The sequence below is a fragment of the Pelophylax lessonae genome (genome assembly GCF_965119305.1).
Source record: "Pelophylax lessonae genome assembly, chromosome: 1".
Taxonomy (NCBI): domain Eukaryota; kingdom Metazoa; phylum Chordata; class Amphibia; order Anura; family Ranidae; genus Pelophylax; species Pelophylax lessonae.
In genome coordinates, this window is record NC_138768.1 from 801068767 (window position 1) to 801092994 (window position 24228).

The 24228-nt window shown below is 43.8% G+C and overlaps 1 protein-coding gene across 1 annotated transcript in view; it reads left to right on the forward strand.

Annotated features, from left to right (window-relative positions):
* The window catches only part of CPZ (carboxypeptidase Z), a 158342-nt gene that overhangs the window by 9220 nt on the left and 124894 nt on the right, over positions 1 to 24228 (forward strand). Inside the window, exon 2 of the mRNA XM_082248384.1 lies at positions 17426 to 17455. Within this exon, the coding sequence (XP_082104510.1) occupies positions 17426 to 17455 (30 nt within the window). The remainder of the gene's footprint in view (positions 1 to 17425; positions 17456 to 24228) is intronic.

The following is a 24228-nucleotide window of genomic DNA, read 5'->3' on the forward strand; positions in this document are numbered from 1 at the left end:
AGACGTCATTCTCACCTAGAGCAATAGGGAGCCATGGAGCCCCGGAGCCCCAAAACTGGTGTGTATTAACTTCAGTATGACTTCTCAATATGGCGGGAAGACTAGTGGACCATAAATGTGGTTGGAAAGATATGATAGGTTGGGCCAAAGTGCTGGCTATTTATATAATATAAACAACCCAAGTTGTGGAACTTCTGAGATGTTCTAAAATAAAAATGAGGATGTTTGCAGGCCTACTTCCACGTTACCAACATGTATGTCAAGTATAGGTTCAATGTAATATTCTAAAACTATCCTAATTTAGTCCTGGTTCACACTTGTGCGGTTTGCGAGATCGCATGTAATTCGGAGCGCACTGCTCCTTCATTACATGCGATCTCATGTGCGGATGCGAGTTCAGCCATACACTTTGTATGGCTGAATTCGCAGCGCATCCGCAGCAAACTCGCACATGAGGCTTTTTTTGAGCCGCATCAGAATCGGATCGCACAGTGGTTCACACTTGTGCGATCCGATTCTGTGCGAACTTGCAGATCGCACTGCGATATGCGATCGCAACTGGGGGTGTCGTTAACTTTTAATTTCCACAACCTGCGTATCGCATATGGCAGTGTGAACTGCCAGATGTGCGGATGCGATGCGGGAACACGCTGCATATTCGCAGCGTTCCCGCATTGCACAAGTGTGAACCGGCACTTACTGTAGAAAATATGTGTTACTGTTTTCAGGATAGTTATTGTAAACACTGTGGCCTCATTATTTGATGGCTCAGGGAATGGCAGTCTAAAGCCTAGTACACACTAAAACAAAAACTGACAGCTTAGGAGGAGCCGCTGTACTAACTATCTGACTTTAGTACAGCAATCTCCTCCATGAGGCCCAAACAAAACTGCTGCTAACCAACTTTCTCCCTTTTGTATTCTCCTAAATTATGCAGATTAGGATCGGACAATTTATGAATCATTTTTTCCTAAATTCCTTAATAACACAATGTTCTGCAAATGAGACAAGTATACAAATATTCTGGAGGATCAAAAAGTAATGGACCTGTGATTCATCCGATTAGTCATCTCCAACAATAAAGCACCATTGCTCTTTCATTCAAGTGATTTTTTTTACCATTCTAGTATTAGCTTACCAGGTTATTTAAAAAAAAAAGAGAGACTATACCTCGTTTTTACTAAAAACGAGCAGCCCAGCTGTTGAGTTGGAATGCTGCCTTGTCCAAAAAAAACATTTGCATTTATAAAGGAAAAGAACAATTTCAGAAAAGACTGTTTTGTAAAAGGAGGCTGTTCTAATATTCTGTTTTTTAGTTATTAATGTGAGATCTTTAAATAGAAAGTCACCAAGGAGTAAATGTTTTAATACGCTGAGCCTGGTAAATAAATTTTGCCTCTAAGACCTCTAAGAAGTTAGCAGTCAAAGACCACTGATCGCTCAGTTCTTGTGCTTCAGCGAGCAAAGAGCTGGTGACTAACAGTCACTAATGGGCCATGCACACTATCCAATTGTCTTTAGATTTTTTCCTTTAGATCTAAACCATATAATATGAGGTCAAATCTAAACACTTTCAATTTGTATGCAATCTGGCAGGCCCTTACACTACATAGTTGAAGGTAAATCTAAAGGAAATCTACCAACAAAAGTTGTATATTGTGTATCCAGCTTAACAGTCATTGGCTCTCTGCTCTGCCCCTCCAGCACTCACTGGAGCACCAGGCTGTGCAGGAGGAGGCAGCGGCTGGATCAGGCTCTCAACAGCATGCTGAGAGGCTAAGCTAGATGCCCCCGAGGCATCTGGTTGGATCCCGACGTTAAAATCTGGATCCCTCTAGAGTTTGGATCACCTGAGTTATATCAGCCAACAACAGGCTTTAGCCCACTGTCGGCTGAATATGGGTCACAGGAGCACAAAATAAAGTACACTCCTATGACCCCACAGGAGGAGTAGAGACAAAAGAGTTCATGTGCTGACAGGAAGCATGTTGATAAAAGAGAAAGCAGAGTAACAGAGTCATGAGCACTGGGCTACTTTTGCTTTCACTGTCCAGTCACAGGCTAGGGATGGGTCCAAGATGACCTGGGCTCCGAAGAAGTGGGTTGAATATACAGTCTTTATAGTCTAAGGACATCTAGTGGCAAAAAAAAAGTACTGCAGGGGGAAATCTCTGGATTGAAGATTGAAAATCTCTAGATTGCAGCAAAAGCAGGTCTTTTGAGAATGGGCTACTTGTTTTTATCTTGTTAGTTGTGGCTTTAGATCTGCATTAGGTGATGTATTTTTATTGCTTTGGGCAAATGCAGTCAGAGAGAAAAGAAGAGCACTTCTTTCAGCACAGCATTAGGGCCGTAGATAAGGGGGTAACACTGGCCCTACTGTACAGGGCCTGGGCCAGCAGGGGGGCCCAGGCAGCAGGGTGAATTGGATGTGGGCAGGGAGAGTGATCAGTGTGGCAGGAGGGCAATTACTGGAACCAATCTCCTGTATGGCTCTCTCTGCAGCAGCTGGAAGCTGGCATCTTCTCCTCATCTTCCTCATATTGCCTTTTGAACTGCTCCAGAGAGATCCATATAGGCGATTGGTTCCAGTTATTGCCCTCCCCACCAAACTAATCAACCCCCCCCTGCACCATACATTTCCCCCCTGCTGCCCAGGCCCCCCTGTGTGCCCCCCCTACCCCTGCAGTGCTTCCTTCCTCTCCTTTCTGCCCGCAGCTGCAAGCACACAAAAGGATCCTTCAAGATGGAGGGTGGGGAAAGGGGCCCGGTAAATATGTCAAATTTACCAGCCCCTTCTTTTCCTGAATGAAAACAATGAATGATCGGTATTGATTACTCTTTCATTCATTACTGAAGCATTGGCTGTATGGGGCCCTGTCATTTCTAACAGCAGCTCTGCACAGCATGCTACAAAGTGATCTCTTTACAGCATGCTCATTGCTTTCTTTTTGGTCCCTTGAAACCTTTATTTCAGGTGTTTTTTTAGCACCTACAATTTACAGTACTTTACATATTGTACATTCACCTCAGTCATGCCTTCAAGGAACTTACAATCTAATGGCACTTTTCCACTGCAAGTACCGGCTCGGCTCTACTCGGTCCTGCTTGGCCCGGTTTGCTTTTCCACTGCTGGTACCGCATGGTACGGTGTTGGAACGGTTCGGTACGGTACGGTATGGTTTGCTTTTCCACTAAAGTAGTACTAAAGTTAAGTGGGTGGGATAACAACGGGGTGGGTGGGATTCTCTGACCAATCAGTGGCTAGTAGTGACTGCATGCAAAGGATTGTGGGATATGGTACCGGTTATGGTACCTCTTGGAACCACAATCGAGGTGGTACGGTTTTTGAGAGCCGTACCGCTCGGTTCCATGCAGTGGAAAAGCGCCGCCATACCGTACCGAACCGTTCCTACACCATACCATGCGGTACCAGCAGTAGAAAAGCACAAAAGCGAGCCGAACCATTCGGTTCCATGCAGTGGAAAAGCGCCATTAGGTCCCTATCAAACAGTCATACATATATGCATACACATAATAGGGCCAAATTCAGACACAAGCCAATTTACCTTCCAACATGTGTTTGGAATGTAGGAGGAAACCCACAAAGGCACAGGGAGAATATGCAAACTCCATGCAGGTATTGTCCTTGTTGGGATTTGAACTGGGGATCCTAAACCACTGATCACTAAGCTTTTGTGCTGCCACAAAATGATCACCCAAGATTCACACATTTCTCTAATTAGATTTCCTTTAAAAAATGTGTAAATCCTTGGTTAACGTTGTATGAATTTTAGGTGAAAACATTTATAAACATACCCTTAATTTATCCTAGGGAAATAAATCCGGTTTTAGAAAGCTGCAGATAGAAAAGCCAATTTTGTCACCCATATATACATTCCCTTGTGCTCTGTTTTACTGTCTAAAACTAGCTACAAATATGCTTAATGTACAATTCATTTGTAAAACATATGTCAGCTGGCTGTAGCAAGCATTGCTTTGGCAGCATCATATGCACTGGAAATGCTTCCTAAGCTCAGGTCCTCAAAATGACCCAAATTTAAAATGCCTCCAGAGATACATATTTCCTTTTCTACTGTATTTATAATGAATTGTCCCAGAGCTCATTTCATTAACCTAACCACAGCCCCGGGGTATAACACAATTTAATGACCTTGTCATTTAATACAGTGGAGGCTGAAAAACTGGTGAAGTTATTTTGGAGACCCTATGTTTTATTCAAAGGCGAGGAACAATTTAAAAGTGCCTTCATGTCAAGCAAATCTTCTTGTCAGGACATTTTTACATAGATTTAATGATAATGTTAAAACATTTGCTTATATAACAGCAAGGCAGGTCATAAAATGCATCAAATGCTCCAAGGTGCTAGGTTGTGGTAATTACCCCCTTGTCCAGATAACTAGGAAATGTTGAGACTTGCTTTACTGCCCATTATGTAGAATGCAGATGGTCTGCCTCTACCAATAAACCACAAACCTTACATTTTTTTCAAGCACATCTTTTGTTATTTTTTTAGAAGCCTTTGTATTCTACAGAGTAAGTAAGTATCCAATGTTTGTCTATCCTAAGCTATGTTTAGTGGGAGATGAAATTACTAGTAAGGGTTACTATATATAGATTGATCGTCATATGCCACTGCTTACAGGGACATTTATGTCCAAGATGTCTGATGTTTAAAGAGAATTTCACAATTTATTTCAAGGCAGAGCACAATTGTAGGATATCATGCACAGTGATGTATCTGCCCTTCAACACTTTCAAAGGTCCCACAAAGATGGGATAGGTCCAGCGAAAATGTTATTTATCAAGCTATGTAAAAAGCTTGCTCTGAACTGATAGGCTGCAGGAGCAGTTCCTGCTTTGAGTGCCCAGGGTGGCTGTGAGAACTAGTTGCTTTACTGCAATGTGGACTCCACATCCCTCCCTTATCTATGCCCTTGCCCCTTCTGTACAGTTCTCCCCTTCATTACAACTCTACCCCCAGTACAGCTGTGCCCCCTTAGTACAGCTCTCCCCCTCATTACAACTCTACCCCCAGTACAGCTGTGCCCCCTTAGTACAGCTCTCCCCCTCATTACAACTCTACCCCCAGTACAGCTGTGCCCCCTTAGTACAGCTCTCCCCCTCATTACGACTCTACCCCCAGTACAGCTGTGCCCCCTTAGTACAGCTCTCCCCCTCATTACAACTCTACCCCCAGTACTGCTGTGCCCCCTTAGTACAGCTCTCCCCCTCATTACGACTCTACCCCCAGTACAGCTGTGCCCCCTTAGTACAGCTCTGCCCCTCATTACAACTCTACCCCCAGTAAAGCTGTGCCCCCTTAGTACAGCTCTCCCCCTCATTATAACTCTACCCCCAGTACTGCTGTGCCCCCTTAGTACAGCTCTCCCCCTCATTACAACTCTACCCCCAGTACAGCTGTGCCCCCTTAGTACGCTCTCCCCCTCATTACAACTCTACCCCCAGTACAGCTGTGCCCCCTTAGTACACTCTCCCCTTCATTACAACTCTACCCTCAGTACTGCTGTGCCCCCTTAGTACAGCTCTCCCCCTCATTACAACTCTACCCCCAGTACAGCTGTGCCCCCTTAGTACAGCTCTCCCCCTCATTACAACTTTACCCCCAGTACAGCTGTGCCCCCTTAGTACAGCTCTGCCCCTCATTACAACTCTACCCCCAGTACAACTGTGCCCCCTTAGTACAGCTCTGCCCCTCATTACAACTCTACCCCCAGTACAGCTGTGCCCCCTTAGTACAGCTCTCCCCCTCATTACAACTCTACCCCCAGTACAGCTGTGCCCCCTTAGTACAGCTCTCCCCCTCATTACAACTCTACTCCCAGTACAGCTGTGCCCCCTTAGTACAGTTCTCCCCCTCATTGCAACTCTAGCCCCCAGTACAGCTGTGCCTGCTCATTACAGCTCTCCCCCCTCTGTACAGATCCCCCCCAATACAGTACTACACCCTCAATAAAGCTCTGCCCTCTCAGTTTAGCCCCCCAGTACAGCTGTGCCCCCTTAGTACACTCTCCCCTTCATTACAACTCTACCCTCAGTACTGCTGTGCCCCCTTAGTACAGCTCTCCCCCTCATTACAACTCTACCCCCAGTACAGCTGTGCCCCCTTAGTACAGCTCTCCCCCTCATTACAACTTTACCCCCAGTACAGCTGTGCCCCCTTAGTACAGCTCTGCCCCTCATTACAACTCTACCCCCAGTACAACTGTGCCCCCTTAGTACAGCTCTGCCCCTCATTACAACTCTACCCCCAGTACAGCTGTGCCCCCTTAGTACAGCTCTCCCCCTCATTACAACTCTACCCCCAGTACAGCTGTGCCCCCTTAGTACAGCTCTCCCCCTCATTACAACTTTACCCCCAGTACAGCTGTGCCCCCTTAGTACAGTTCTCCCCCTCATTGCAACTCTAGCCCCCAGTACAGCTGTGCCCGCTCATTACAGTTCTCCCCCCTCTGTACAGATCCCCCCCAATACAGTACTACACCCTCAATAAAGCTCTGCCCTCTCAGTTTAGCCCCCCAGTGCAGCTCTGCCTCCTTAGTACAGCTCTCCCCCTTCACGACTGCATTCAGTGTCCAGCGTGCCAGTCAACACTCTCTGATGTGGTGCATTGTGGACCCCCCCTCACCCCCTCCCTTATCCATGCCCCTGCAATACAGCTTTTTCCACTCAGTACAGCTCTACCGCCCCCCATACAGCTGTGCCTCCTCAGGACAGCCCCCCCCTCAGTATAGCTCTTGTTTTCTCGCAGTACAGTTTCCCCTCTCAATGCAATTCTGTCCCCTCTGTACCCCCAGACCAGGGCAGTACAGAGTAGGGAAGTGACTGTGACTGAACTGAGAGGAGCAGCTCCTGCTTTGTGTGCCTGGCATAGCTGTCAGCCCTAGCTCCTCTGCACCATGGATAATCTGGGGTGGGGGGATTGGACCCCTTATCCTCTCTTCCTTTTCTGCTCTCCTAGTCACTACTATTGCCTGTGGTCACCTTGCAGCTGATTTTCTCAATTATAGATTTGCCATGCCTTATTCTGCACTGTGTGTCTGTGTGGAGGAGGCCATCTTGATGAAGGCAAAGCTCTCTCTTTTTTTTTTTATAAAGCCTCCAGTGAGGAGAACGATGAGCAGCACAGTAATGGCATCATCAAATCTCACTTTAATGAGGTGTATTGAAAAGCTTTTGTTTACTTCAACACAGCTTCTCTTCCTATAAAAATCTATGGGAATCCAAACATACTGTAGGTTATGCAGGTCAAATGCTGGTCAATTGCACTTGCAATAAATTATGAATGATCTCAGAAGCATCTCAAACTAATGGCACAATTGTGGCACATTTGCCCATGAAAGTGCAAACACAGGTCCTAAATCTTGTTAGACTAGCAGTCAGAGACAGCAATACCTTAGATCACATGTGTCAAACACAAGGATCGTGGGCCTAATCTAGCCCGCCAGGCCATTTCATGTGGCCCTCTCACCCAGGGCTTTTTTCAGCTGGAACGAGGCGGAACTCTGTTCCACCACCTCTAGCTCTCGCCCTCTGCTCCCCACTCATCGCTGTGACTTGTAAAAGGTGCAGATTCAGGTGCAGTGTGGGATGGGGCACCACATGGTAAGCTTCATTGTGATCCCCATCTGTGCCCAGGGGCATAGATGCTGACCAATGATCTCCCTGCAAGTGAGAAAGGCAGAGCCTCCTACACTGTTAGGAGGTACTAGAGTTCGGTCGGGTAGGTGAGATGCGAGGAAACTTTTTTTGGAGCTGAATGAGAGCTGTAGAGGGAGATGTGTTCAGTGATGAGGGATATGGTAAAGTGGTGCAGAGGTCAGTGCTGGGGAGAAAGCTCAACCCTGCACACTGTGCATAGCACACCCCTAAGCCCTGCAGTCTGTACAAAGCTCACCTCTGAACCCTGCACTCTGTATCTAGCGCACCCCTGAACCCTGCACTCTGTAAAAATTGCACCCCTGAACCATGCACTCGGTATCTAGCACACCCCTAAACCCTGCACTCTGTACAAAGCACACCCCTGAATCCTGCACTCGGTATCTAGCCCACCCGTGAACCCTGCTCTCTGTACAAAGCTCACCCCTGGAACCTGCAATCGGTATCTAGCCCACCCACGAACCCTGCTCTCTGTACAAAGCTCACCCTTGAACTCTGCACTTGGTATCTAGCACATCCCTGAACCCTGCACAGGACACCCCTGAAACTGCCCTTGGTATGTAGCGCAATCCCTGAACTTTGACATTCCTGCACAGTAAAATAAGCCCTGGATAAATTTGTATAGCCTTAAAGATACAACCTACCCTTTGAAAGCAACCATAATGCTGATGCAACCCCCTTAGATGATCCCACACTATAAATATACAGCTATGAGACTGTAAGCTCAGGAGTGCCTAGGCATCCTCATGTTTCATAAAGCACACTGCTATATTTTAGAAGGAAAAAAAGCAAACCTTTCGGGGTAAGACCCCGTTCACACAGGGGCGACGCTACTTGCTGGGGCGACCTGCGAAGTCGCGGTGCACATATCATTGAAGTCAATGCAGGTCGCCTCCAGGTCGCCCCAAAGTAGTACAGGACCCCTTTTTGTAAGTCGGAGCGACTTGTGTCGCTCCTACTAGAACGGGTCCTGTGCTAATCAATGGCAGGCGACCCACCGCGACTTGTCAGGCGACCAAGTTGCCTGACAAGTCGCGCTAGTGTGAATGGGGACTTATACTTAGGCACAAATAACAATTTCCTGATGTTCACCATAACAAAGCAAATCTTCACTCTTTGCTAATGCAGAGCACCTTCTAAAAACTGGTGATTACCTGTCTGTCTTTGGCATTCAGGGGCGTAACTACAGGGGTTGCAGGGGTTGCAATCGCAACCGGGCCCCATGCTCCAGGGGGCCTGTGTGGCTCCCCTGTACACCTGGATAGGAGGGGTGATGGGGCAGCATGTAGAGAAATCACTGTCCTCCTTTTTCCCTTCTGTAGCTGCAGGAGTCATAGTCAGTGACATTGTAAAAAAAATAAAATAAAATGATAAAAAATAATATAATTAAAATACCAAAAAATAAAAACTACTGACGCCAGTGGGTGAACTTCCAGGATCGCAAAGGTCGCACTTGCGGCCAGGCCCTGGCATTCCATCACAGTGGGGAGGCCCCAAGATGGCAGGGAGGGGGCCCACTGCAGAACTTGTGAAAGGTCCCGCTGTGGGACCGTAATAAAGAACCCCACAACAAGAATAAAGGGCCCCAGGATCAGTGGGAAGAGCCCCAGGCTTGAAGGTAAGGCCACGGATCCAGGGGGGCCCATCATGGTTCCTTGCACCGGGGCCCTGAAGGTTCTAGTTACGCCTCTGTTGGCATTGATATTTTCTGAGCCGCTGACCCGGCCTGCAGCTTGTGTATGAACTGCCATTTTTGTCTTGCTCCTTGTCTGTCATATCTTTTCTCTGAAGTGAAAATGTGAGACTGGTCATTTTCCTGCTTCAGGACCTCAGTCTTCTAGAAGGCCCATGTCAGCCTGAAGGATGTAATTATAAGTCAGCAAAGCCTTTGTGTCAGGATATTTAGTCTAAGGTCATGTTTGCATTTGACTGATGAATAAAACAGGGTCAAGTCAATACTTGTTTCCATTCAAAACACATTTCTGGGTGTCTTATTCTGGATAAAACAGAGGCAAATAAACTCCATTGCCTGGCCTAATTTGTCCCTTTCTCCTTTACAACACAGCTCAGCGTGAAGACCATAAAAACAAATTTATTACACTGAGCTGACAAGTTATTTTGTGGATTTGTTTCTCTTTTTTATTCAATATTGCTTAACAGGCTGTTACGCAAAATCATAATTGCTGTCCCCTAGGGTGAGTAAGCTTGTTTATAAAGATAACCACTACCATACATGTTATAATCAGAGAAACAATTGAAATATCCCTGGACAAGCCCACACAACTCCCCTTTTATACAGAAAATTTTAACCACTTGAGTGCCAAGCTGTATCTACCCCTTCATTATTAGGCCATTGTTCAGTTTTAACTGCTGTGATACTTTGACTGACAGTTACTTGGTCATGCAACATTGTACCCAAACACATTTTATACAATCTTTGAGACAGATAGAGCTTTTTTTTTCTTTTTTTTTTTTTAAACAATAGGTTTTTTTAATTTTTGAAGAGCCACAAGTATACAGAACGCAGATTGCGGGCGCAGCCGCTCACTGTGATACAGAGAGTAAAGTAACATTAAACATGAACAGCACCGAAGGGTATGTTAACAATAATAGTACTACAAACATAGTAGTACAAAAAGAGAAACAGTAGGATCAGCGCAGGAAGTTAGATGAGCCGTGATGGCAGTCGTATGCTGTGTCTTAAGGCATGAATGAAGGTAATAGTAATATTCAAAACATCAACAGTTTATACGTAACTACTTGTAATCAGAGATATGTAGACAAGGAACCAATAAAGTCAAATAGAGAAAGATGTGATACAGGTTATGGGGGTTGCTCTAGGCCGTGTGCGACCCGGGTCTTAAGGAGGACTCCAGGTCTCCCATGGTCCCCAGGTGTTTGTGACTGCTCGGTGGGATGTTAGGTATGGAATTAAAGATTTGTCATGAATACTGTGTCGTTGTGTAACGGCTATGACTTCTATGTTTCTTTTGAAGGATTAGGTGCTATAAGAGCTTTCTTTTTCTTGGTATTTAATACTACTTTTTTTATTAATATATAAAGGAAAAAATACCTTTAAATTTTGGTTTGCGTACCTTTTATTTCTTTGTCCCAGTGAGATGGATTTGCCCTTCTATTTGTGCTGGTAATAGAAAGTGAGTGAAATATAAAATGCAGCGCTGTTGATTGATTCTGTATATAAATATGGAGCATGAGTTCAATTAAAATAATAATGCGGAACAGTCCAATCCACCAAAACACCATGGAAAGTGAAGAACTCCGTCAACTTGGTACTGGAATAGTGAGAACCTCCACCATATGCAAAATGACCGATTGGCCTCTTACCAAATGTCGGTGACCAATGTTCTCACAATGGTCGCCAAACGCTCTTGCTCAAAAGCGGGATGGTCAGCTCCAAACGGTAACAGCAGAAGCTCCCAGGTTCCAAAAATCACCTCCCAAGGACAGGATCAACCATATAGCGTCCCACTCAGATATGAAATGCAAAAGCAGGGAAAGACCATGGTGCAGTATGTTCCAATATAAGATTTATTTAAAAAATTAGGTGCACTCACCACATGTAAAAACATAAAGGACCTTCAATGGGAATTCAACAACCGCTGAAGAGCAGTACATTCAGTCCGGCTTGTGACGTCGACGCTGGTGGCTCCGCCTACATGTTTCGCAGGCAACTGCGTCATCAGGGGGGGAGTGGACAGCGTTACAGACGTCTATTAAATACTATGAAATCCGGAAATGCTAAAGATCAACAGACACACCCTCTGGCGTCATACAGGATGTAAAACTACACATGAACCGGAAGGAGTTCCCGGACCAGATGACTTTTGGCTAATGGACCGGAAATACGTCCGCAACCCAATCCGGGTTGCGGACGTATTTCCGGTCCATTAGCCAATAGTCATCTGGTCCGGGAACTCCTTCCGGTGTTCTAGTGCGGTTCATGTGTAGTTTTACATCCTGTATGACGCCGGAGGGTGTGTCTGTTGATCTTTAGCATTTCCGGATTTCATAGTATTTAATAGACGTCTGTAACGCTGTCCACTCCCCCCCTGATGACGCAGTTGCCTGCGAAACATGTAGGCGGAGCCACCAGCGTCGACGTCACAAGCCGGACTGAATGTACTGCTCTTCAGCGGTTGTTGAATTCCCATTGAAGGTCCTTTATGTTTTTACATGTGGTGAGTGCACCTAATTTTTTAAATAAATCTTATATTGGAACATACTGCACCATGGTCTTTCCCTGCTTTTGCATTTCATATCTGAGTGGGACGCTATATGGTTGATCCTGTCCTTGGGAGGTGATTTTTGGAACCTGGGAGCTTCTGCTGTTACCGTTTGGAGCTGACCATCCTGCTTTTGAGCAAGAGCGTTTGGCGACCATTGTGAGAACATTGGTCACCGACATTTGGTAAGAGGCCAATCGGTCATTTTGCATATGGTGGAGGTTCTCACTATTCCAGTACCAAGTTGACGGAGTTCTTCACTTTCCATGGTGTTTTGGTGGATTGGACTGTTCCGCATTATTATTTTAATTGAACTCATGCTCCATATTTATATACAGAATCAATCAACAGCGCTGCATTTTATATTTCATTTCCTTGTATCACATTGTGGTTTATGCCAGCTGCTCACTTTGGTAGCGCAGATATTCAGTTTGTTTATAATAGAAAGTGAGTGAAAGCCAAAAGTTGTTGATGTTACCAGAGCAAAGAAATATGAATTGCTCATGAGACTTTAGATGAGGGGCAACACACAATCAATAAAGTAAAGATTTATTGGTAAATACAATTTCAACAGATCATCGTACAGTGTTTCAAAGATCAACCCATAATAGGTGTGAACTTGCATCCATGTAACCCGAAGCGTTTTGTGACATAGCATCACTTCCTCAAGGGTTGATGCTCTCACAATTGTCTATAAAGTAGAAATAGTTTAAGAATATATAACACATGATACAATTTATTCTGTTATTGCAAACATTGGGTATCAACCAAAAGGGGACCCTTACTTACAAATCTGCAAGACATCACATGCTCAAGACCTAATGGTAGTCGCCTGGAAATGTCTGACCCGGGAACTGTGGGTATGGGAATCCAAGGGCCCAGCAATGCAAACCTGATGGCTGTGAAAAATGTGTCTTATGTGTTATTATACATGACATAAAACTACCACTTAGGTGTTGACAAGAAAGGAATAATACGTGTAAAAAATGTGAGATGTATGTATGCATAGCACATACATGAACATGTGTGCAAAACATGTTTTTATCAAAAAAGGATAAAAGAATAAGCAGTAAAAAAAAATTGTTACGAGCAAGGGGGTAAGGGGAAATCATTCACAGGAGAAAAGCTCTCTGTTACCAACCAAGGCAGAATTTGTAGAGATTTTATATGATTTCTGTTGAGTCAGGTAGAAAATGATGGGACATTTTTCAAGTGAAACACAGACAATAAAAAATAAAAACAATCATTAGGGGGGTTTTAATGGCTCCCTACTTTATCTAAAACAGGGGTGTCCAACTTTTTGACCTTACTGGGACACATTGAAAGAAGAGAAATAGTCTTGGTCCACACATAAAATACACAAACAATAGGGATCGCTGATGACCAGAAAAAGTCAGGCAGATCACAAGTTAACCAATCACTTATATAGATAATGTACCTATCTAAATATTAGCACTTGTTTTTGTAATATTTTTTTTTTAAAGTAAAGGAGGCAAAATAAAACTATTGTGATATTTGACATTGTTTTTGATAAACAAACGCATTAATATCTGATTGGATTGGGTATTGGCAATTTTCAAGGAATTCTCAAGGTGCTCATCAGATATTTTGGTTCTAATTTTGCACTTTATGTGCTTCATTCTATAAAACAGTCACTCACAAATAGGTGCTACCTCAACTACTTGCCTACTGTGCACTTAAACCCCCTTCCCATCCAGACCAATTTTTAGCTTTCAGCGCTCTCACACTTTGACTGACAATTGCACAGTCATGCTACACTGTACCCATATGAAATTTTTATCATTTTTTTCACACAAATAGAGCTTTCTTTTGGTGGTATGTAATCATCTCTGGGGTTTTTATTTTTTACAAAAAAAAAGAAAAAAGACAGAACATTTTGAAAAAAAAAAAAAAGTTTTTCTTATTTTCTGCAAGTAAATTTTGAAAATAAATTTTTCTCCACTGATGTGCGCTGATGAGGCGGCACTGATGGGCACTGATAGGCTGCACTGATGGGCACTGATGAGGTGGCACTTATGGGCACTGATGAGGTGGCACTTATGGGCACTGATGAGGAGGTACTAATATGCCGCACTGATTAGCACTGATAGGCGGCACTGATAGGCGGCACTGATGAGCACTGATAGGCGGCACTGATGAGCACTGATAGGCGGCACTGCTGGTCACTGAGAGGTGGCACTGCTGGGCACTGAGAGGTGGCACTGCTGGGCACTGAGAGGCGGCACTGACTGGCGGCACTGATGGGCACTGATAGGCGGCACTGATGGGCACTGGCGGATGGCACTGATGGACACTGACGGGTGGCACTGATGAGCACTGATGGGCGGCACTGATGAGCACTGATGGGCAGCACCATCAGTGCCCACACTCAGTGCCCATAGTGCTGCCAGTCAGTGCTCATCAGTGCCTAGATGAGCAGGCACTGATGGGCACTGACTGACAGCACTATGGGCACTGATTGTGGGCATTGATGGAGGGCACTGATGGCGGGCACTGTGTGTATGTTTTTTTACCTCTAGTAATCAGGGCACTGGTGATCGGTGCCCTGATTACATTTGTTCTGTGTCCCCGGTGCTGTGCAGCTCTCCCTCCTTCCTCACACTGCAGGCTCTGTGTGAGGAAGGAGCGCTGGCGATGAGAGATGATCTCATATGTTTACATATGAGATCATCTCTCATTGGACGGTCCGATCATGTGGTGAATGGCCGCTGTGATTGGCCATTCACCACGATCTGTGATCGGCTTTGTCCAAGGGACACGGCCGACACAGATTTTCCCCGATGCGCGCTCGTGGGAGCGCGCGGGGAGACTGTTTCTGGGAGGCCATATAAAGACGGCCTCCCGAAAATGTGAGTCCGCGCTGCAGCCGTATATAGGCTGTAGCGCGGATGGGAAGAAGTTAAACTGATGACATGAATAAGGCATGATTGGGAAGAGTGGGAGATTTTTCTTTGGGAAGATAAAAGTCCAGTAAAGAGACACTGTCAAATGTTTATTCAGCCGCATGTGTTTACTAAGTGTAAATGCATTTTTACAAAATAATCCCCCTCAAAAAAATAAAAACTTTTAAGTAAGTTTACGATTTTGTGATGGCCTCATTCAAGGCTGTCTTGCGCCTCAGATTGTACACCTCTGATCTAAAACATAAAAAAAAAAGTTTTGGGCATACAGTTTAAATCTAAAGTTTGCAGTGGGGAAAATAATGATTTGATCCCCTGCAGATTTTGTAAGTTTGCCCACTTACAAAGAAATAAAGGGTCTATAATTTTTATCATAGGTATATTTTAAATGATGGAGACATAATATCAACCAAAAATCCAGAAAAAAAACACATGATACAAATGTTATAAATTGAGTAGCAGTTCAGCGAGTAAAATAAGTCATTGATCCCCAAACAAAACATGACTTAGTACTTGGTGGAGAAACCCTTGTTGGCAAGCACAGAGGTAAGACATTTCTTGTAGTTGGTTACTAGGTTTGCACACATCTCAGAGGGATTTTGGTGCACTCTTCTTTACAGATCTTCCTCTAAATCATTGAGGTTTCTTGGCTGTCACTTGGCAACTCGAAGTTTCAGCTCCCTCGTTAAATGTTCTATAGGATTAAGGTCAGGAGACTGGCTAGGCCACTTCATGACCTTAATTTGCTTCTTGAGCCACTCCTTTGTTGCCTTGGCGGTATGTTTTAGGTCATTGTCATGCTGGAAGACCCATCCACAACCCATCTTCAGTATTCTGGCTGATGGAAAAAGGTTTCCATCCAAGATTTTACAATACATGGCCTCGTCCATTGGCCCCTCAATGCGGCAAAGTAGGCCTGTACTTTTAGCAGAGAAACAGCCCCAAAGTTTAATGTTTCCACCTCCGTGATTGACTGTAGATATGGTGTTCTTAGGGTCCGCATTTCTCTTCCTCCAAACACGGTGAGTTGAGTTAATGCCCAAGAGCTACATTTTTATCTCATCTGACAACAGCACTCTCTCCCAATCCTTCTCTGAATAATTTTGATGTTTATTGGCAAACTTCAGATACTCCTGTACATGGAGGGGGACCTTGCGGGCGCTGTAGGATTTCAATCCATGGTGTCATATTGTGTTACCAATAGTTTATTTGGTGACTGCGGTCCCAACTGCCTTGAGATCATTTACAAGCTCCTCTCTTGTACTTCTGGGCTGATCCCTCACTTTTACCATGATTATCTTTACCCCATGAGGCTAAATCTTGCATGGAGCTCAAGACTGAGGACAATTGATGGATATTTTGTATTTCTTCCATTTGGCAATAATGGCTCCAACAGTTGTCTCCTTCTCACCAAGCTTCTTGCTGATCGTCTTGCAGCCCACTTCAGCCTTGTGCAAGTCTACAATCTTGTCCCTGACATCCTTTGACAGCTCTTTAGCCTTGCCCGTGATGGGGAGGTTTGAATGGAAGAAAGCGATTCTGTGGACAGGTGTCTTTTATACACATAACGAGTTGTCATTAGGAGCACCTTCCTAAATTGACAGGACGAATCTGTGTATTACATGAGCACAAACTATAGCCAGTCTGTGGAAGCAAAAATTATTGTTGGTTGGTAGGGTATCAAATACTTATTTTACTCACTGAACTGCAACTCTATTTATAAGATTTGTATCCTGTTTTTTCTGGATTTTTGGCTGATATTCTGCCTCTATCATTTATAATACAGCTATGATAAAAATTATAGACCTTTCATTTCTTTGTAAGTTGGCAAACTTACAAAATCTGCAGGGGATCAAATAATTATTTTCCCCATTGTATGTATAGTAATGTTTACATAGTTACATTGCTTTAGCTTGAACCAATGCAAGCAATTATATGCTATGCCTGTGGGAACCTGTGGAAGCTGGAAATCATTGTAGTAGGCAACTATTACAGTGATCATCACTAGCTTCAGGGTTCAATGCTGAACATCTGCCTTGCTGTTTACTGTACACAGGAGTTCTCTTGCTGGGCACAGGTGCCATTCAGAGAACACTTTACATTTCCTGTTGATGACACAACCTCGGCTTCCCACCTTTTACAGTCAGAGAATTTCTTTGCATTCATTCAGAAAGTTGAAAGTGTTCCCTGAATGATGGCGATGCCATCCTCCTGTGTTTACATTGTAGAAGAGTAGATGCTCAGCATGGGACCCGAAAGCCAGCAGCACTCAGTGTAGTAGAGATGGTTACTACAAAGATTTCCAGCTTCCATGAAGACCACAGATATGGCACATACATACTTGTACTTGTCCAAGCTAAAGCAATGTAACTATGAATAAATTGTCATACCTAAACTTCAACTTCAAGAATGTAGACTGCGAACACACTTCAGCTTTTTTTGTTGGGTAGCACCAACTGTTCTCACAACAGTGTTGGAGCAAAAACAATGCATGTGATGCTAATCTATGGATATTCCTCAAATTGAATTTTTAACCTTTTCTTATTTTAATGTTTGCAGGGCGATGTATGGATCCTGCTTCAGAGAAAGGTAAGTGATCCATGAAGTAATATGTGCACTAAATACTTTATATAATTCTGGTGGCTAAACTAGTGTGGAAAACAGAGGTGCAGGCTATCACAGACACTTGACCTAGGCTCAATGAACACTTTTGCTTTGCTTTTAGAGTTGCCATTCTGGTATAAAAGGTAACATGACATTTTTGAAATGGCAGTTATATTTTCTGTACAGGAAGAGAAGCTCTCCTCTTGCATGGAAATATTATTAGAAGGAGCCTATATTAGCTACTACAAATTTGAAAGGTAGCATAGCCTCATTAATGTGTAATGCCAGTCAAAAGGCTAGATCATTTTGGATATATTTGTGAAGGATCAAAGCCTGCATTTTTTTTTTTTTTTGCCATCCATGCCTCAATTTGGTAGATTTTGTCTTATATTCTACCCAGTGCTGTATTTTGGCCTAGGCCGACAAGGCCCAGGCCTAGGGCAGCACTTTGCAGGGGGGCAGCAAAAAAGCCGCCCCCCCCCTCCATCTGAGATTCTATTGGCCACTGGTTGCTAGAGCCGCCACCCCCCCTCTGACTCTCTCACCCCCCCTCTCACTCTCTCACTGTCACCCCCCTCCTTTCTCTCTCACCCCCCCTCTCTCTCACCCCCCTCTCTCTCGCACTCACCCCCTCTCTCTCTCACCCCCCCTCTCTCTCTCTCACCCCCCCTCTCTCTCTCTCTCTCTCCCTCACCCACCCCTCTCATGAGATCTCAGGGGTTCATGCTGGGACTTGTAGTCCTTCAATTTTGGAGGGAGTCACTTCCGTTAAAAAGGAAGGAGTGGGGTAATTTTACTTAGGAGGGGGGGGGGGGTGCCCATTTTTAGTCTTGCCTAGGGCAGCACAAAACCAAAATACTCCACTGATTCTACCTAAAAGGTGACAGAGAAAACAGTAACCAAAGGGAAAAACTCCTAAATGGGGACTGAAAAAAGAAGGCAAGTGTTAGATTACATTAACTGAACCACTATTATGTACAGAGTCTGGTGCATGGGTAGTTCTTCGGCAGCTCAAAAGTGATTATTGGGATAGTGGTATACCAGTCCGAAAGCACTCAAATTAACTCCCCAAAACAATTGTCATTATTTTGGGGTGTTCATCTGAGTGTTTTACTTGTGTTTGGTGACTGTTTCTAAATGAGAACACAAAAAATAATTTAAATGAAGCAACAAACAATAGTGCGCTACTGAAATGACAAGGTGAGTCAAAATAAATCAATAAGTTGAGTGCAAATAATGAGCAACACAATGTGTAAAAAACTTTGTGTGAATGGTGACTGTCTGCTTCCAATGAAAACAATACAGTGCAAAAAGCCTGCGCCAAAGTGATGTGACGCTGGCAGACAACAGTGCTTGAAGTAATAGATATTCTTGGTGATTGGGTGGCCTCTTACTGCAACAACACTCCAATAATGACAATCAAAGTGACAATTGGTGAGATGGTGACACCCGGTGGTAGAATTTAGTTCTTACCAGACATAGGGAGATAAAAGCTTAGGACTGATGTAATAGAAAATCCACTTCAAAGATGGTGAAGAGTAGAAGAAGACTCTCATGGGGATATCACAAAACACGTCCACTTCAAAACTGCATAAGACCGGTGACTCCAGGCACAAAAATCAAGAGGTTATGCCCCATAAAGAAAGAAAGGAGCTGATAGTGCATTACCCACATAAAATAATTTATTGAAAAAAAGGCAAACACTTACATCACCAACAGAATTTACAGATGAAGAAAAGCTTTTAAAATTGTACGGCCGCCTGCAGAACGGTCCGTGTCAAATGTCAGCGCAGGCTAGGCTCCCTCCAACGTGTTTCCACATAGGAGTCGTCTACTGGGAATGGAGCTGAGCTCCTTTCTTTCTTTATGGGGCATATCCTCTTGGTTTTTGTGCCTGGAGTAACCGGTCTTATGCAGTTTTGAAGTGGACGTGTTTTGTGATATCCCCATGAGAGTCTTCTTCTACTCTTCACCATCTTTGAAGTGGATTTTCTATTACATCAGTCCTAAGCTTTTATCTCCCTATGTCTGGTAAGAACTAAATTCTACCACCGGGTGTCACCATCTCACCAATTGTCACTTTGATTGTCATTATTGGAGTGTTGTTGCGGTAAGAGGCCACCCAATCACCAAGAATATCTATTACTTCAAGCACTGTTGTCTGCCAGCGTCACATCAATTTGGCATGGACTTTTTTTGCACTGTATTGTTTTCATTGGTTTAATCAGACAGTCACCATTCACACAACGTTTTTTACACATTGTGTTGCTCATTATTTGCACTCAACTTATAGATTTATTTTGACTCACCTTGTCATTTCAGTAGCGCACTATTGTTTGTTGCTTCATTTACTTTATTTATTTTTGTCTAGTGCTGCTTTGATTTGTTTTATATTGTTTTGCGCACCTTCACAAATATATACACAAAAAATAATTGACAGAGTTTCTAGTTGTGGGTTAGGTTGAACATTCAGGACAAAGTGACAGGTTGTTTTAAAAAAAAACTTTTCTGCTCACCTGCTAATGCTCACTGCACTCACCACATTCTTCTTCTGCACTCTTCTTCTGTCAGAGCACTTGGAAATTTGTTATAGCATTTGACCTTCTCCCAGGATGTAGTGTTCGGGCCTGAGCATCCATTAGCAAGGCCTGAACACTGTCACCTGGGGAAGGGGAAAAGGACATTCACTTTATGTAAGCTCTGACACAGACCAGTATGGAAGTTACAATAGGCAGTGGGCCAGCACATGAAAAGTATCAATGAAGAAGTGAAGAATGTTGCATTAAAGAAGAAGCCTCACTTCCATTTTTATTAATGTGTTCTGTTCCCCAGGGGAAACAGTACATGTCCCATCTGTGCTGTCTTTGTCTGGCTGTGAGGTCGGACAGGACACCCCTACTCCATACACAGCCATCCAGCAATGCAGCTAGCAAGGAGACAGCTACTTTGACAGATGACACTTTTTGAGAGAAGACACTTTTTGAGACAAGCAACTCACAAGGAATGCAGGGGAAGGGGAGCTTGTATGTTCCAGGCAAGCTGTAAAGTGCTTGGAGATGAAGAAAAGTAGCGATTGTCAATGCAGTTGCCTCCTTTCTAGATGCAATTTCCTGACAGTCGTATAAGGAGAAGGGGCATCCTCTCTAATCTCACAGCTAACCTTAGACAGCACATAGGGAGATGGGACAAAGTACTACATGTACTTTGACCCCTGGTGAGGACAACACAATAATAACAATTGAAGTGAAGCGTCTTCTTTAAACGTTCCAGGTCTGAAAGTTGTACCATGTGTACCTGTGGTGGTTAAGCCACTATTTTCCTTGTGGTGGCTTCTAATTACAATTTTCTTATGTTTTTCCCCCCCAATAGTAAGTTTATGTTACATTGAATTTTGTTTTGTAACAGAAGCATTTAAATATGTTTTTTTACACTTAGCTGTATGGGAGAAAAACCTCAGCCTGAATTATTATCTTAATATTCTCGAGCAAGTACCATCTCCTCCCATTGTTAACTGTCCCCATTTTTAGCCATGTACCTCTCCCTTACACACATTTTAGCTCCCGGCTGAAATGAATTGATGTTTCCATGGGGTTAAACCAATCACCAAATAGTAGTATATGAAGAAAAACAATAAGAAAGTCAGTTACGTCACATTTGTAATTCTAAATATATTTGTGTATGGATCAGATTTATTTTGCTTGTACAGTTTTATCTTAGCTCCTGTGTGTTTTTATACACTGCGGTGTGGATGGGCACTAGCTTATTGGTGAGTGGTGGTAATTTCAGGTCTGTTTTCACTTAGTTTGGTGATGACTGTAGCGGTGCCCAAACAAAATGTCAAGTGTACATTAACCCACTTTTCTTGCAAGCTTTCTTGTGTCAAGTCATATGAGTACAAAAATAACTACATAGTGTGCAAGTAACGAGTGCCAGCATTATTTATATATACAATGGATATAAAAAGTCTACACAAAAATATCAGATTTCTGTGATGTAAAAAAATGAGACAAAGATAAATCATTTCAGAACTTTTTCCACCTTTAATGTGACCTATTAGCTGTACAACTCAATTGAACAACAAACTGAGATCTTTTAGGTGGAGGGAAGTAAAAATATAAAACTAAAATAATATGGTTGCATAAGTGTGTATACCCTTAAACTAACACTTTGTTGAAGCACCTTTTGATTTTATTACAGCACTCAGTCTTTTTGAGTATGAGTCTATCTTGACTTGGCAATATTTGCCCACTCTTCTTTACAAAAACACTCCAGATCTGTCAGATTGCGAGGGCATCTCCTGTGCACATCCCTCTTCAGATCACCCCACAGATTCAGGTCTGGGTTCTGGCTTAGCCATTCCAAAACTTTAATCTTCTTCTGGTGAAGCCATTCCTTTGTTGATTTGGATGTATGCTTTGGGTCATCATGCTGAAAGATGAAGTTCCTCTTCATGTTCAGCTTTCTAGCAGAAGCCTGAAGGTTTTGTGCCATTTTCGACTAGTATTTGGAACTGTTCATAATTCCTTCTACCTTGACTAAGGCCCCTGTTCCAGCTGAAAAAAAAACAGCCCCAAAACATTAAACTGCCACCACCATGTTTCACTGTGGATATAGTGTTCTTTTTGTGATATGAAGTGTTGTTTTTGCGCCAAACATATCTTTTTGAATTATGGCCAAAAAGTTCAACCTTGGTTTCATTAGACCATAACACATTTTCCAACATGCTTTTGGGAGACTTCAGGTGTGTTTTTGCAAGCCGGGCTTGAATGTTTTTCTTTGTAAGAAAAGGCTTCCATCTTGCCACTCTAACCCATAGACCAGACATATAAAGAATACGGGAGATTGTTGTCACATGTACCACACAACCAGGTATTCCTGCAGCTCCCTTATTGTTGCAGTAGTTCTATTGGCAGCCTCCCTGACCAGTTTCTTCTCATCTTTTCATACATTTTTCAATTTTGGAGGGACATCCAGTTCTTGGTAATGTCACTGCTGTGCCATATTTTCTCCACTTGATGATGACTGTCTTCACTGTGTTCCATGGTATATCTAATGTCTTGGAAATTATTTTTACCCTTCTCCTGACTGATACCCTTTAACAATGAGATCCCTCTGATGCTTTGGAAGCTCTCTGGGGACCATGGCTTTTCCTGTAGGATACGACTAAAGGCTACTACACACTATAAGAAAATTGGGTGAACATTTTGATCCAAAGAATTTTCGTACGATTTTCGTATAGTGTGTACACAACTTTCGACAGCCGATTCAGAATTTTTGCAGAAAAATTCTCTAAGGGACAAACTCCAAAATGTACGGAAAAAAACGAACGACTTTCGTTTAATGTGTACTGTTTTTGTACGATTTTTGTACAAGAAAAATCAGAAAAGAAAGACTGCGTATGACCAGAAACAATAAACAACACCAAAAAACTTTTGTCGTACGAGAATTTTTTTTTTTTTTTTTTAAAAGGTGTTTATTTAAATTTTTGCATAACAGTAACAAAAAGAAAACACAAGGGCAACATCGCCCATAAAACAAGTGTAAGGCAAGTATGTAAATTACACAAAGGTATCAGAAGACATCTTGACCTAACATCACAGAAGCGGGGGGAAGGGGGGAATAGAGAGGGACCAAACGGCCCAAGTCAAGGGGGGGGGGGAAGGGGAAAAAATGGGATGTGTACCACAAAGAGCCAGGAGGACCAAGCAACTGCGAGGCTGCACTCCCGACCGGTTGTCACAGAGATGGGGGGGGGGGGGGAGGGAGAAAAGAACACACCAACAAGACTAACCACACCATACACACCCACACAACCACAATCACACACCTTCCCCTACCTCCAGGTACCCACCCCCCAAAAAAAGGGGGGGTATAGAACATACATCTCATGTAATAAAACAAGTATAAACCGCATAACATCCGGGGCTACTCAGATTCAGTCAACAGATAAGCTGGAGGGCAGAGAGGCATCTGCCCAATACGAGTCTTCCACATCAAGCCAAGGCTGCCAGACATTAGTGAACTTTTTAGGACACCCTCTACTCTTAAAAATTAGCTTATAAAGCGGAACATCACAGCGCACCAAAGTATAGAACTCCTGTATGGTAGGCGGTTCAGCCCTCTTCCAATGTAATAAAACAAGTTTCCTGGCATAGAACAGTAGGATGCGGAGCAGGATCCTAGGGCGTACACGATGTACAATGTCATTCAACACACCCAGCAGGCCTACCTCAGGAGTAAGAGGGACCGACAGGTGCAGTTTATTAGTAAAAAAGGCAAAAATAGAAGTCCAGTAACCTTTAACATGGGGACAGGACCAGAACATGTGGAGCAAGTCCGCAGCATGACAGCCGCACCTAGGGCAAGCGGCTCCCGGGCCACCCCCATACGGACCAACCTCTGAGGTGTATAATGCAGATGATGGATAAATTTAAACTGTATTAACCTGTCCTTGTCCGGTTTGGGCAGTACCACGATGAGTGCCTCCCGCATAGATGCCGGGAGTTCACCCTCATCCAGGGCCACCGTATAAAGGTCCCGCAATCTACTGGCAAGATCCCCGGGGTACTCCTGGTACCATTCCGCGGGCAAGCCATCAAGTCCCGGTGTCTTATTAGATGGCAGGGAGCCAATAGCCGTCTCGATCTCCTTAGTTGTCAAAGGAGCGTCCAACATCAGCCTGTGGGCATCGGACAACACCGGAAAGACCAACGAGTCCAAAAACCCCACAAGCTCTGTCTCGTCAACCGCCCCCCGCT